The sequence below is a fragment of the Rasamsonia emersonii genome, assembly GCF_000968595.1.
Source record: "Rasamsonia emersonii CBS 393.64 chromosome Unknown ctg1118621759973, whole genome shotgun sequence".
NCBI lineage: Eukaryota > Fungi > Ascomycota > Eurotiomycetes > Eurotiales > Trichocomaceae > Rasamsonia > Rasamsonia emersonii.
Window position 1 is genome coordinate 21,949 of NW_013563314.1, and position 12,370 is coordinate 34,318.

The window sequence follows — 12,370 nt, forward strand, 5'->3', positions numbered from 1 at the left end:
ACCACAGAACCTTACCATGCAATTAATCACACCGTTGATACTGTAGTCAATGATCTACGCCACTTGCAGTGCATATGATGAGCAATGACAATTACAATTACCTGCCTACTCCGTACAGAGGTAGTTACTGTTACGCATTCCAGTGACCATTCCCGTCAGCACTGATCACCCCGTGCACGTGTCCTTCTTTGGCCCCCGGCCCCCACCTGGAGCCATGACGATATCGATCCTCGCTCGCATGATATCTGCATGCAGTCTGCAGATCTAGTACCTAGAGTCGCATTCATTCATTCTTCACACGAATCTTTTTCTTTCTTGTATTCATTCTGTATTCTGCATCTGCAATGCAATGCAATGCAATCCCCATTTTTTTGGGTCAGTTGTTTATTCCCATGGAACGTTCGAACACACACACCAAAATGGAATTGGAATTCAATGGATCGGGACGGATACCCAAACTCAATCCCGGACAGACTCAAGCTCAAGCTCAAACTATGTAGGTATGCTCTGACCCAGCGCGAAGGATTCGGCCCCATGACGGACGGACAGCCACAGAACATGACTGATGGATTGATTGATTGAGTGAGTGAGTGATTGATATGTCTGTCTGTCACTCACAATAGCACTGGCATTATCATAACATGCAGTGTCAGTGCAAGTGTCAGTGCACCTACGTACGGAGTACAGTAGCTAAGTTGACATGATGGATGGATGGATGGGCAGGATTACCCGCAGCAGCTTATCTTGAATTATCAGGTCTCTACCTTATACTCCATACATACATACACTCGTACTGTGTACACTTTACTTGGTCCTTGTCCGGTAAATCCATCTGGAATATTCCATGCATCAGTCTAAATTCTGGTTCAGAATGAAAGGTCACAGACCAGTTGAAGAAGCACTGCAAATGACATACGTATACACCATTCACGATAGAAGTAGAACCGTAGATCCATATCCAACCCTCTCTCCCTTGCGATTACTTACGCCCTTATCCGAAGTTGGAAATGAAATCCACGAGGTCGACCATCCGCCAACAGTATCTACTACTGTACTGCGTAGATCCCCCCCCCAAAAGTCTAGAAAGATCTACAGTACGTAGAGGGACGGCGGACGGGGGCGGCTGCATGTAGTAACCACGGTAAAGATTAATAGTCGATGATGTTATGTTTACAATGATGGTTAGAAATATCCCCCACCCTGCAAGTTACCTACTAGCTATGTACAGTAAGTGCCGACAAGCCCAGTCTATGCAGCGTGTACGGAGTGTAGAAGACTCGTCGGCATGTGACTAGCGCAACTGAAGAAAAGAAGAAAAAAGGATCGCTGTTCTAGTGTGGTGGGATTTGACGTGCATGGTGGAGCGAACGGACAAACTCGACTATTAGTCGACCCGACTCGTCACTCGTCACTCCGCATGATCTACGGCATGAGTGTTGCTCGCTAATAATTTGGGTATATCTCTAGCTACGTGCAAGTACGACGAACAGATAGATTGACAGACTGACTGAAGAATTACAAATCCGCCCCCAACTTGCTTTCCTGGTTCACTATAGACACTGTCCAAGTAAGTACAGTACGGACTACGGACTACGGAGTACTTCAGCAGGACGATCGACAATCGATAGCTATAGTCTTGTCTGTCTAGCCGAGCATCTGTGCACCACACACTATTACTCTGGGCAGCACCACCCGCACAAGTGCCACTGTCTGCCACAAGTTAAATAATTTGAGCACGGAGCGCATGATGCCCTATTTTTACGGAGTATTATCTATTCATAATTTGTCATATGCCGATGGGATTGTCTGGAGGATACTCCGTATATGTATGGGGATGGAATAATAAGATAAATAGGCTATAGCCGATACAATTACTGGGATTTTCCAATTTTTCGTTCTATCCTCGATTTGATAGAGCTTTTAGCTTTTGAAAAGATCACCCCACTCACTGCTGGCTCACGGAATCTGTACGAGTACCTAGATGTACCTAGTACCTACATACCTCCATGAAAGGCCGTAGATTATTATTATTAATTAATTACTCCGTATTAATGATCAGCTAGTTTTCTTCCAGGATCGTTCGACGTCATTAAACTATCTATCTGTACAGTACGGAGTACGGAGTACTCCGGAGTACAAACTCCGTATCTGTAGAGTGGAGACTTGCAGCACTCGTGTCCGTATCCGTGTCTACGCACGAGAACAGGAGAACGTGTATGCATGTCTCTGCATGTGACAAATCATTTGGAATAGTACAGTTCTTACAAATTACAATCCTTGTGGTCGACAACCTACCTACCTAGCCTTGAAAGATACCAGTTAAAAAAAGGGGTGGAAAGAACAGGACAGGTCCTCCGGTGGATGTATTTTATTTTTAGGTGTTGGCCCACCGTCCCAAAAACAAGGAACCATGATTAAGGGATACCCAAGAGCAAAAAAAAAAGCAAAGGCAAGGAAAAAGAAAGGCAAAAAAAAGAAAAGAAAACAAAAAACCGATAGTTCAATCAATTAAGTTAATAATTAACTAATAGATCGATCTACTCCCAACCTTAATTTTGTTAAATGTATGCACCTACCCGTAGGGACGGCGTACAGTACCATTTTCCAGACTCGATTGATCTACGTCTATCGATCTACTAATTGATTAATTATGGAAGTTAAATAAAATAAGATTTAGGTGTTCGGATATGCTATGTCTTTTTTTGGGGGGGGATTAATCGATTAACCACTAACCACTTCTAGATTGAGTCCCGTGTCATTATTTTATTTACGATTATTGATTGAATTTGCTCACGGCACAGAGTGCTACCTATTGTACTGTACCATTGAACAATGATGGCCAATCAATGCTTTATGCGTGCATTGCATGGTAAGGTTGCATGCATACAGTTGGAAGGTTCCAGTAAGGCAGGCCGCAGTACGGAGTAGATTGTGGGTATTCTATTTATTTAGTTAGGCAGTGGAGTAGACGGGATGGATGGATCTATCATCACTGAAGTTTGGAACCCTCTCTATACCTGGTCGGTATATATCTCCCTAGTAGTGCAGCCATGGAATATTCTATTCGTGGCTAGTTAGCTAACTCTGCGAGTCAACTACAGGTAGGATATTCGGAGTATATACTCCATAGAACTGCCACTCAGGGATATAGTTTCATCACTATTGAGAAAAAGACACGTGGAGTTCTAAGCTTTGTTGGGGATCATCCACCGAGCGAGCTATCTACGTATGACTCGCGGCTGATCGTCAACAATGTTATACTGTATGTATGTCATCCATGATCCCCGGATCGACCGAAATTGAGTCTATACAGACACAGACTATTATTTAAATTAATTCCATTTTCTAGAAGAGCCTGCCCGCTCGGTTCACATTAATTAATAGTCCATTTATTATTTACTTCATTATTCGCTCTATATTGATCAACGAATAATGAATACAATACGAATTGTAGAATACTGAGTACTGACTACAACTACTACCTCGCGGAGCAAAATTATCCTCCGACCCGACAGAAAGGGTCCAAAGTCTAATAAATCTAAAATTAAATTAAATAACATCGGCACCGTCCATCCACCATCCATCCATTCATTGTCTAGCACTCCGTATTATTGATCCACAGTTATTATTGTGTCATTATTAGAGTTTCGATAGTTTCCGCGTGAACCAGGGATCCCTAGGCACGCTACACACATACCTACTACCCAACGCGGCAGTAGTCGAGTTTTTGGAATTTTTCTTCCCGTGCGCTGTTACATGTGTGTTGATCTTGAACCATTTCTCTGCAGATAGTCAGAAAGGGAATCTATTAGCTTGCTGATTGGTGGTGTTATTATTTGTCAGTAGAAATTCATTGCTTCATATAGAAACAATAATTATTAGATAGGTATTCCGTATACAACAGACAATAAGTCAGTACGGAGTATACACGACCAAGCAATGATACGACATAACTGAGAATTAGATAAGATGACGAGTTGATATCCATCCATTATCCATTTACCGGGTCGATATCCGATGTCATCCTCATTATCATCTGTATTATGGTTAGGAATAGAATCCTTGTCATCTCTGTCAATTGCAAAGGATAACTTTGGCAAAACAAGACTGGCTCTTGAATGATCACTCTGCCTGCTGCTCTTCTCTGTATTGTATTTCAATTGAGCTTACCTATATGTTCCAAACTCTGTTCCAGTATGATATTCATGGCATTCATTATTGCTGGATTAATCTCCTGGTAGTTAATTAAATTGGACTAATATCCATAGTTACGCTGTCTCTCTTCCTCTTTTAGTTGCAATCCGATATCTAAATTCGTAATATATACATAAAACTGTCCAAGAGGAGAGGAAAGGAGATGACTAACTTTCATTTGCAATTATATTTTTTATTTATTAACTCCCGCAATTGAAACACAATTCAAGCTGAGCAATATATTTCTATTAGTCGTTGAGTAATATCCATAAAGCGTAGCTCCTGGAATCAGGATCGATCGATCTATCGTATCTTCTTATCCGTATGAATTTGCTGCAGCCAGGGGTTGATTTTCCCCCTCTCTATGTCCTTTTTCTTTTTTTTTCTTAAAAAAAAACATCCGTAATTTACTATCTTCAAGAGTGAAAAACGGGGCTATTTAACTCATTTTTTATTGTATTTGATTGGACACTCACTCTATTCGTCACGCCTATATCGTATTTATTATATTTCTATTCATATGAATTTACTGTCCATCTTCCTTCCTCCTCGCAGGAATCATCCTGCATGGGAAGAAAGCGATTCTCTATCTATCCAGATTTTCGACCGCGTTGCTTTCGTTACCTTATTCTACTCTACTCTACTCAGCTTAGCTTTAGGAAGACTTTTTACTTGATGGCATTTTTTCTTTTTGCTTTTAGACCATCTGATATGTTTGCTTCTCGTTTATTTCGGAATTTATATACCATTCATTTGGATGAATGCAGCTAGTTACCAGTTTGCAAGTTGTATGAGAGTTTCATCGCGAAGATTCTTGAACGTCATGCCCATGGATTCAAGACTTCTGAACCTTGTTCTCTCTCTCTCTCTTTTTTTTTTTGATACCTCGTTGTACTATACGCAAACCTGAAATATAAACATGTTGTATCTATCTTATATAGAATCTCTAATAATAAAGTTGCCCATTCTTCTTATCATGTGCTAGACCATGGGGTTAGGATTCAATTACTATCCATGACTTCGTTGCATTATATCTGACAAGCCTGCTGGAATCAAATCCACCACTGGTTCATTACCTACCTGCACTGGATAATGACTGGAATCCTTGAATCCTTTCTAGAGCGACCTGACACGGCTTTAAACCTAGGGCAGTCTCCACTTCTGACAGAATACTCACGGCAAAATGTCTATTCCATCTGGCGTCACCCAGCGCAGCCGGCTATGTGGTCTCATCAGGGGAAGCCTGTTCAAATGTAGGAAAATGGAGAATGCCGGTTTTCACCTGCAGCTACCTTGGGGTCCTTATCAGCGTGGGTTCGGTTCGAGGCTGGAATGTTCCTAGACGTGTCTAAGCCTTTCTACAAAGCGAATGTGATCATTCTCAACGAGATCCTCATCTCGGAAAAGATCACGCCACGGGTCGAGATAAACGTCGCCAGATCTTCGCCGTCCGTGTCACATCCTTGAGAAGTCGAGAAGACAACGGATCTGTCTTTAGACCGGTGACTTGATGGTCTGTGTTCACAAGTTTGCTCCAGGGATTAAGGCAGTTGTTGGTCCGGTATTGGTCTATTAGAAATATCTGGCCGTTTAGACTCTAATGTGTAATGAGATGGCTTTTGAATTGTAGTTGGGCTCATCCTTGCGAGTGTCGTTAGAAAGACTGTCTCTTAGGTGACAGACTTTCTGTTTGTTGTTCGCAGCAGCGAGAATAGTCTGAACCAAGGCACAAGAAGAGCAGTATTTATGTCCTAAGCATTGTCTAGCTGATTATTTGACCCAGGAAAGATATCAGATTTCATGGCCTCAATTCCGGAGACTGCCATACTGAAATTAGTAAATCCAACATCTCATATGAATTCAATCGCATGAGATACCAATTCTGCTAGTTAAACCATACGCATAGGAACAGTAGAGGAGAAACAGCACTGCTATTCTTGGTAAGAGGCATGATGGGGATCCTGAGGCTTGATTGATAGAACTTGATATAGGCCTTGCTCCATTCAGCTATCACGCGGATTTCCAGCTTGACGAGCTGTTGATGTATCTTATCCTCGATCTACGTTTAATATACTTGCTTCTGTTTCTCTGATTCGCTGGATCTCTTAATCTGTTTACGTTAATATTCATTATGTATCAGAGATGGTCATATAGCTAATCTCCTGGTAAGTTAGGAGTAGCAACTACTATACGGACAAGGCGTAGTTACTGCCTCCCTACCTAGATATCACTGTTCCATGCACTTCAGCCTATTCTCTAGCCTCTCTACCTACTATCTACTATTGTAAGCCTCATTAAGAACGGGGCCCCTGGCTAAAGTGTAGTTCGATCTTCTCCCCGCTGGGGTTCCTGTTCGAAACATATGACGGTCGCGTAGTAATTTTTTTGCTGACATTCTCACAAGGTCAGCTTGCCTGTCTTTTAATGTCAATAGAGTGAGAATTAGCGCATAGGTTAGAAATAGTCCTTGTCATTCGGACATTGTTCTATTGAGGTCGAGAGCAGAATATAGATCTTGATGTCATAGAACGAAATTCATGTGACGCCAACACTTTTTCCCTTTGCTCTTTCCATTTATTCTTTTTTGTAGAGGAGCCTGAGCTGATAGTATGCAAATAATAAGAGAAGAAGCAAAATGCCAAGTCATAGAAGCATGAAGGCAGTCGCGTGGAGAAGCCCTAAGCCCCGCCGTGGACGGATGCAAACCAAACAAACAGGCCACCCGTTCTGGGCCGCCAGCTCCATCCAAAAAATCACCGGTTGCCCCCCCGAACGGGTTGGAAGCTGGAGGAAGCTCGCAGACGAGGGCAGCGCACCCTCTTTAATCCGGTTTCTTCTCTCGATCTATTTTGCCCCCTTCATTCAGCGTTCGATCCTTTGCTTCGTCAGCGAGTGAGCGAGTGAGTGCAGTCAACCATGTCGTTGGCGTTACCGGGTCCCTCCCAGGCGGGACTGTTCAAGCCTGGCTATACGAGGTACGTGATTTATTTATTTGAACGAACAGAGGATCGTAGCTCCTGTGCCGCTGGTTATCACCATGATATATCAACCATATTCGTCACGAGGGCCTATATACACATGATCTGTTGATTCGAGTTGACCCCGCTAACACCACTTTGTGCGTGTCTAGCCACGATGCCGAAGATGGCGCCGTCATCCGCAATATTGAGGCCTGCCGGGCCATCTCGCAGACCGTCCAGACCTCCCTGGGCCCCTATGGCCGGAACAAGATCGTGATCAACCACCTGCAGAAGATGATCCTGACCTCTGATGCGGCGACCATCCTGAAGGAACTCGACGTCGTCCACCCGGCGGCCAAGCTGCTCGTCATGGCCAGTCAGCAGCAGGAATCTGAGATGGGTGATGCGACTAACATGGTCATCATCCTGGCTGGCGAGCTGCTCCGGAAGGCGGAGGAGTTGCTGCGGATAGGGCTCAAGACGAGTGATATTGTCCAGGGTTATGAGAAGGCTCAGAATTTTGCGTTGAAGGCTCTAGAAGGTGGGTTCATACGTTTTCCCCTGCTCTTGTGCTACTTTTCTGTCGGAAGTTTATTTAAGATCGTCGATTGTATTCGAGGGTTACTGGCTAACTGGAAAAGACCTTGAGGTCGACCGTTTGAAGGAAATGCGCTCGCAAACTGAGCTTGTCAAGGCTCTCCGCACAGTCGTCGGAAGCAAGCAGTCCGGTTCGGAAGAGATTCTCGCTTCTCTTGTCGCCGAAGCTGTCCTTGCTGTGTTGCCCAAGAATCCTCTCAATTTCAACGTGGATAATGTCCGGGTAGTCAAGATTATGGGTGGTAGTTTGGAGCAGTCGCGGGTCGTGAAGGGTATGGTATTTAATCGGGAGCCCGAGGGCCAGGTTAAAAAGGCACGCAAGGCCAAGGTTGGAGTTTTCAGCTGCCCGATCGACATCTCGCAGACCGAGACGAAGGGAACGGTGCTCCTGCACAACGCGCAGGAGATGCTCAACTTCACTAAGGGTGAGGAGGAGCGCCTGGAGGCGGCAATTAAGGAGTTGTACGATTCTGGTCTTCGCGTCATCGTTGCCGGCTCCACGGTCGGCGAACTGGCTCTGCACTACCTCAACCGGTTCAACATCCTCGTCATCAAGATCCTCTCCAAATTCGAACTGCGTCGACTCTGCCGCGTGGTGGGCGCGACGCCGCTGGCCCGTCTTGGTGCTCCCATGCCGGATGAGATGGGCACCGTGGACGTTGTGGAGACTACGGAAATTGGAGGCGATCGGGTGACAGTGTTCCGCCAGGAGGATTCCAATGCGGTGACTCGGACAGCCACTATTGTCCTGCGAGGAGCGACGCAAAACCACCTCGATGACGTTGAGCGTGCGATTGACGACGGAGTCAACGTCGTTAAGGCTATTACCAAGGACCCCCGCCTTGTTCCAGGGGCCGGTGCAACGGAAGTTCAGCTGGCTGAGCGCATCTCTGCCTTTGCGGATAAGACGCCAGGACTCCCGCAGCATGCGATCCGGAAGTATGGTGAGGCGTTCGAGGTGATTCCGCGCACGCTGGCCGAATCCGCCGGTCTGGACGCCACGGAGGTGCTATCGCGATTGTACACGACACACCAACGCACGAACAAGGATTCCGAATCGGAGGATGACTCGGAGGATGAGGAGGAAGAAGAAGAAAGCGAATCGTCCGAGGAGGAGGAGGAGCCGTACTGGACGACAGGCGTGGACCTCTTCTCGAACTCGTCTTCGGGCACGATCGACGCTCTGGAGGAGGGTATCCTGGACCTGATGGCTTCGAAGAGCTGGGCAATCCGACTCGCGACCGAGGCAGCCCGGACGGTGCTGAGCGTCGACCAGATCATCGTCGCTCGCCAGGCGGGCGGGCCGAAGCCACCGGGCCAGAACCCGAACTGGGATGAGGATTAAAGAAGCGACGTGCAAAATATAAAGAATAGAAAAAAGGCAAATCAGATTTAGTCTCTACTTAGGTGGAGAAAGAGCGAGAGGGGGGTGTGTCTGAGTGGGGATTGGAGATTCTTAAAAAAGATGTGAATAGATAATAATTGCAGATGAGAGTCATGAAGCATGCATTCATTCATTCATTCATTTAAATAGCATTCAATTGATACAAACACTCAAAAAAGCACAGTAAACTATGCAATGCACCTACCTATGTCATCATATGGCAGTACGTATCTGGAACAAGAGGGAAACTGAGTTAATTACGTAGGGCCTCAAGGAAGACTTATTTATTATCTTGGCCGGTAATTGTCATTGCAAGGTACGTCTGTCCAGGTATATACGTATGTATATAGACAATAGAATTGAGGCGATATCGTTCAATAGTTAGTAACTTGTTATTGGTACACTGGTATACTGGTGACAGGCAGGTAGGTATTGCATATGTATGTTCTTGGTGTTGCTCCTATATTATTTTCTCTGGCCAAGTATACCTAAGCTAAGGTAGGTGTATGCACCAACGAAAGTCCCTGCCAAAACAGTCGGTTGCTCCCATGTCATACTTCATAGTTCGAAACAGGCTGGCAGAAGATGGGGGGGAGGGGAGGGGGGGAAGTCTTCTTTCCGAGCGCCATGGCAATCAATTCGATTCATGTTGAACTGCCGTGGTGAAGCGGGTATTTCTGCGATGTAGCTAGCTAGCTGGTTTCCAGTGCTTTTTTCCCGTCACGCAATTGCTTTTGGCATCATAGCCTCGTCTATAAAAAACACGAAATCCCGAATGAATTGTAGATGTGGAGGTAGGCCGCATACGAGTTTGGTCTGGTCTGATGTCGACTCGCAGTATGCCCTCATCTCATTTGTGTTCACTATTCCCACGTTCTTCCATCGCAAGGTGCATATTTCCCAAAGACCATAAATGTAGAGATATCCATCCAAATTTCAGGCACCAATGGAGAAACCTCCATTGCAAGTAAAACGTCCGTCCGAGTGAAAACACCGCATATAGCTCGCAATTGCCAATTATCGCCCAACCAAAGCGCCGTCAATTGAATGCTTGAAACGAGAACAGTAACAGAGTCCGGGTATCGAAAACGTAGATTCAATCCAAATTCCATGCAATGATCGAAGAAGAAGAAATATTGCGTGCGACTAGTTCGACAGCGTCGGCGCCATGCTCCAATTCTCCGGAGGCACCGCCCGCAGGCTCCTCCGTCGTCGATGGCGGCGGGCTTCCACCTTGCGAATGCTCATCCGGATGTATTCCGCAAACAGGGTGCTTGACCGGATCGAGATCCAGACGATCATCAAGCAGCTAGCCAGCCATTTCTCGCGCGGGGAGAAGTAGAGGTCTATCATCGTGGACTACCGGTGTGCGGATGGCGGAGAAAGTCGTTTCAAGGAGAGGGGGAGTGGTGGAAAAAAGGAATGGTGGAGTGAGTGTTTGTTTATTTGTTTATTCCATATGTGGAAAATGAGCAAAGAATGTAAAGAAGACGAAATGGAGAAGGACGCCGTACGAGGCTGTCGCTGACAGCATCGGCGGACTCGATCGCGTGCTCGACCGCCATTCGTAATATCGGCAATCTTATCGGGTTGCTGTCATATCACGTGACTTACATCACGTGGATCGATCCTCCGTCCCCGGGCCCGAGAAAAATAGTTTCTCAGCGGAAGTCCGAGCTGGACAAATCCAGATACAGCGAGGACGAATTGTATCTCGTTCAACTGTTTGTTGCTCCGTCTGCTTTGTCTGTTTGTTTCTCTTTCTGCACAACCTCCGTCACAATGGCAATTCCCTCGCAGGCTGCAGCTCGATGCTGCAGATACGTCGTCCGTCCTTCCACTTCCTCCCTGCGCATCTCGTCTTCGTCCTCCACATACCTGTCCCAGCGCCGGACGACGCCCGCACGACGATGGCAGTCCACAGAGGCTGCTGCTGGTGCACAGGCCTCGACAAACCCCAAAATCACGCAGATTGTGGATCAGATCAGTCAATTGACGCTTTTGGAGACTGCAGATCTGGTTGCCAGCTTGAAGGTGAGAAACAGCTTCAAGATCGCGGTGGAGGTGGAAATTTTGCGGAGAAACGGAGGAATCCAAGCAATGCAGTTACTGACATTTTATGTTTTCGATTGCAGTCCCGCTTGAATATCCCTGACCTTCCCGTTGGTGGCTTCGCTGTCGCTCCCGGTGCTGCTCCCGGCGGCGCTGCTGCTGGCGGCGCACAGGCAGCTGCTGCGGAGGAGGAAGAGGCTGCCCCAGCTGCTCAGGAGAAGACGCTCTTTGCCGTGAAGCTCGAGGCGGTGGATGCGGCCGCCAAGCCTAAGATTATCAAGGAGGTCAAGTCCATGCTTGGCCTGTCTCTGGTCGACAGCAAGAAGTTCGTCGAGAGCGTGCCCAAGGTGATGAAAGAGAACGTGCCGAAGGAGGAGGCGGAGAAGATCGTCGAGACGCTCAAGGGGCTGGGTGCGAAGGCCTCCATGGAGTAAATTTCCGGCGGACCGTCTCTTCTTTCCTCTTTCTCCTCTTGATGTTCTCGATGAGTGAGATACTCTAATGCACTTCCACGACCAAGGCGCGGAGGAGGACGGAGAAGGAACGACAAATCTAAAGGCTGGAAGAAAGATGATGGAAAGTTGATATATACTGTACATTATTATTAAACGGAGCAACAGGAAAAAAAAATTATCTGTTTAGGACTTGTCCTCGACCCATGACTACCCGGTGAGAGAGCCTTTTTCGAACGGATGGACAAACGGACGAACGGACGGATGAATGGCAAGATAGAATCCTTTTTTGAGATAACCGTGTCTTACTATCTCAATATTATTATTATACTATTGTTGTTATTGTTGTTACATCATTATATCGTTGTCCTTCTATGTATGGTGTGATTGCTTGCTTGCTTTTTATCGACTCTCTCACCTCTCACACACTCTCCACCGGGGAACAGGACGAACAGGACAGATGGCGGTAGCAAAATCAACTACAATCCAATCAATCAATCAATCAATCAATCACAAATTCAAATCTCTTGTCGAAGAAATCTCCCATTAAAACCAAAGAAGTCAAGTGAAATCAAATCAAATCAAGACTGGCATGACTTGGAGTGAGCGAATGAGTAGCAAAGACTACCAATCTGATCTGGCTTCTTTCAAGTTATCTGTGCCTGTGATAGTGGTAGACAATGCCAATATCAATGCCAATGGTTCGTCACGCTCATCTATTCACTGTATTA

General features: G+C 46.0%; 4 protein-coding genes across 4 annotated transcripts; 3 read left to right on the plus strand and 1 right to left on the minus strand.

Annotated features, from left to right (window-relative positions):
• Window positions 1-492: 492 nt before the first annotated feature.
• T310_1052 (uncharacterized protein) lies at window positions 493-1,746 on the minus strand (the record flags this gene model as incomplete). The annotated part of the gene is made up of 5 exons (XM_013476064.1): window positions 493-670; window positions 783-901; window positions 988-1,079; window positions 1,592-1,628; window positions 1,672-1,746. 5 exons carry the CDS (start codon window positions 1,744-1,746, stop codon window positions 493-495), a joined length of 501 nt encoding a protein of 166 aa, XP_013331518.1.
• Window positions 1,747-7,110: 5,364 nt separating this feature from the next.
• On the plus strand, window positions 7,111-9,096 carry T310_1053 (T-complex protein 1, theta subunit; the record flags this gene model as incomplete). The annotated part of the gene is made up of 3 exons (XM_013476065.1): window positions 7,111-7,169; window positions 7,325-7,695; window positions 7,745-9,096. The coding sequence occupies 3 exons, from the start codon at window positions 7,111-7,113 to the stop codon at window positions 9,094-9,096; spliced, it is 1,782 nt and encodes a 593-aa protein (XP_013331519.1).
• Window positions 9,097-9,325: 229 nt separating this feature from the next.
• Window positions 9,326-9,823, plus strand: T310_1054 (uncharacterized protein; the record flags this gene model as incomplete). The annotated part of the gene is made up of 4 exons (XM_013476066.1): window positions 9,326-9,358; window positions 9,401-9,451; window positions 9,486-9,575; window positions 9,638-9,823. 4 exons carry the CDS (start codon window positions 9,326-9,328, stop codon window positions 9,821-9,823), a joined length of 360 nt encoding a protein of 119 aa, XP_013331520.1.
• A 1,094-nt stretch (window positions 9,824-10,917) lies between these two features.
• Window positions 10,918-11,621, plus strand: T310_1055 (50S ribosomal protein L12; the record flags this gene model as incomplete). The annotated part of the gene is made up of 2 exons (XM_013476067.1): window positions 10,918-11,169; window positions 11,271-11,621. The coding sequence occupies 2 exons, from the start codon at window positions 10,918-10,920 to the stop codon at window positions 11,619-11,621; spliced, it is 603 nt and encodes a 200-aa protein (XP_013331521.1).
• Between the last annotated feature and the right edge of the window lie 749 nt (window positions 11,622-12,370).